Source organism: Myotis davidii, unplaced genomic scaffold (assembly GCF_000327345.1).
Source record: "Myotis davidii unplaced genomic scaffold, ASM32734v1 scaffold1509, whole genome shotgun sequence".
NCBI classification, from domain to species: domain Eukaryota; kingdom Metazoa; phylum Chordata; class Mammalia; order Chiroptera; family Vespertilionidae; genus Myotis; species Myotis davidii.
Window position 1 is genome coordinate 1,054,851 of NW_006299480.1, and position 2,798 is coordinate 1,057,648.

The 2,798-nt window shown below is 66.5% G+C and overlaps 1 protein-coding gene across 1 annotated transcript in view; it reads left to right on the forward strand.

Annotated features, from left to right (window-relative positions):
* LYNX1 (Ly6/neurotoxin 1) overlaps positions 1 to 1,323 on the forward strand; it is a 4,526-nt gene extending 3,203 nt beyond the window's left edge. Inside the window, exon 4 of the mRNA XM_015571386.1 lies at positions 1,252 to 1,323. Within this exon, the coding sequence (XP_015426872.1) occupies positions 1,252 to 1,323 (72 nt within the window). The remainder of the gene's footprint in view (positions 1 to 1,251) is intronic.
* The last annotated feature ends 1,475 nt before the right edge of the window (positions 1,324 to 2,798 follow it).

The following is a 2,798-nucleotide window of genomic DNA, read 5'->3' on the forward strand; positions in this document are numbered from 1 at the left end:
ACTCGGCCCTGACCCCGGTCACACACTGGGCCCTGACCCCGGTCACACTCAGCCCTGACCCCGGTCACACACTGAGCCCTGACCCCGGTCACACTCTGAGCCCTGACCCTGGTCACGCTGAGCCCTGACCCTGGTCACACTGAGCCCTGACCCTGGTCACACGCTGAGCCTTGACCCTGGTCACACCCTGAGCCCTGACCCTGGGCACACTCTGAGCCCTGACCCTGGTCACGCTGAGCCCTGACCCTGGTCACACTGAGCCCTGACCCTGGTCACACGCTGAGCCTTGACCCTGGTCACACCCTGAGCCCTGACCCTGGGCACACTCTGAGCCCTGACCCTGGTCACGCTGAGCCCTGACCCTGGTCACACTGAGCCCTGACCCTGGTCACACGCTGAGCCTTGACCCTGGTCACACCCTGAGCCCTGACCCTGGGCACACTCTGAGCCCTGACCCTGGTCACGCTGAGCCCTGACCCTGGTCACACTGAGCCCTGACCCTGGTCACACGCTGAGCCTTGACCCTGGTCACACCCTGAGCCCTGACCCTGGGCACACTCTGAGCCCTGACCCTGGTCACGCTGAGCCCTGACCCTGGTCACACTGAGCCCTGACCCTGGTCACACGCTGAGCCTTGACCCTGGTCACACCCTGAGCCCTGACCCTGGGCACACTCTGAGCCCTGACCCTGGTCACGCTGAGCCCTGACCCTGGTCACACTGAGCCCTGACCCTGGTCACACGCTGAGCCTTGACCCTGGTCACACCCTGAGCCCTGACCCTGGGCACACTCTGAGCCCTGACCCTGGTCACACCCTGAGCCCTGACCCTGTTCACACTCAGCCCTGACCCTGTTCACACTGATCGGGCCCCAGAAAGGGCGGGGCCTCGTGGCACACAGGCAGCCTCAACTGCGCCAGCCCAGCCCTCCTGGGCGACCCCCTCCGTCCTAAGCAGGAACTGAACTTCGCAGGGAGAGTCAGCCCAGGCCTCCCAGGGGCTCGGCAGAAACTCTAGGGGGGATGCCTGCCTCCTTTCGGGCCAGGTGTGTGCTCCCGCGGAAAGCAGGGCGGAGCCCTGGGTCAGAGGACAGGCAGGCCGTGGACTGGGCGGGACCGAGAGGCACGAGGGTGTAAGGCAGTGGAGTCCAATCCGCCAGCTCCCTGCACCAGTGCTGGTGCAGCTCCGAGGTGAGGTGCGAGCACTCGTGGTTACCCTGCTGCCAGGGCCTCAGTCCCACATCTGGGCACAGGCTGAGGGTGGTACCGGGGCTGCAGTGCTGAGACCTGGGTGCCCACCCTCGGGCTCCACCCGGCGCCCATGAGACAGGCCCTCCCGGTCGAGGACATCGGACCCACCGGAAGCGGGGGGAGGGGGGACCCAGGACAAGACAGAAATTCAACTCGGGGGGAAGGGCACCTCTGTGGTGAGAGAGAGAGAGAGAGAGAGGGCAGATTTGGAGTTGGTGGGTGCAGTGAGCCCCGAGGGGGTCTGGGCACAGCCCCGCAAGACCCTGGCCTTGACTCCTCCGCCAGAGGCCCCAGCGCTGCGTCTACAACCCCACCCCGGGTTTGCCCTGCCTCTGGGTGAAGTGGGGGTGACAGGGTCACAGGCAGGCGCAACCTGGGAGGCCGAGGTGCAGGCACCCAGGTGTGTGTGCCTGTGTGCACACGTGTGCCTATGTGCACGTGTGTGCCCGTGTATGTGCGCACGCGTGTGTGGTGGGAAGCAGTGGCTGGAGCCACGCTACATCGTCAGACCCCAGTGCCCCTCTCCTGCCTGACCTCGGCCCAGGGACTCCCATCCATCTCCCTGCCCGGGTGGGGGGGGCGCTGAGGGGCAGCCATTGGAGGTCAAGGTGGATGTGAGGGTTGGTGGCCCCAAGGTGACCCTGGCTCCCCCCTCCCCCGGACCTCTGTTGATCCAACGCGTTCTTTGTCTCTGGAGCCCACAGACACTCTGTGGCCAGTTGCCCAGGCAGCAGCCTGCCCAGTCGCCCAAACTGCCCCTCCCCACGACCCCCTCAGAGGAGCTGGGGGGCCCTGGCACCTGGGGCGCAGGGGCTGGGACTTGGGCCCAGAGTCACAGACCAGGGATCTGCCCTGGGGCTGGAAGTGGGCGCAGGGAGGGGGTGCCCGGAGGTGGGGGTGGGGGCTGGAAGCCCCCTGCACTCTCTTGGCAGCCTGGGGCGGGGGGCAGGGCTTCCAGGCACAGGTGTTTCCTGGTAGAGGAGGGAGAAGGACCCAGACGCTAAGGGAGGGTCACCAGGGCGGGAGGCGGAGGAATGAGGAAGGGGCAGGAGGGAGGGCCAGGCGGGGCGGCTCTCGCACCTAATCCGCCCGGCTGACCGGTCTGGGCTGTGCTGGTGCCCATCCCTGCGGGCAGGCCCGGGACTTAAAATGCCTGAGGGGAAAAACCAGGAAATATCTTTGTTGTTGTTGTTACTGGGCGCCCCAGGGGACACCTCCCACCTCCAGCCCAGAGACCACAGACCACTCACAGGCCGGGGAGGCCATGTGGGCAGACGGAGCAACCCCGATCCTGGTCACACCCTGACCCTGGGCACACGCTGAGCCCTGACCCGTCACACTCTGAGCCCTGACCCTGGTCACACCCTGAGCCCTGACCCTGGTCACACGCTGAGCCCTGACCCTGGTCACACGCTGAGCCCTGACCCTGGTCACACTCTGAGCCCTGACCCTGGTCACACTCTGAGCCCTGACCCTGGTCACACTCTGAGCCCTGACCCTGGTCACACTCTGAGCCCTGACCCTGGTCACACTCTGAGCCCTGACCCTG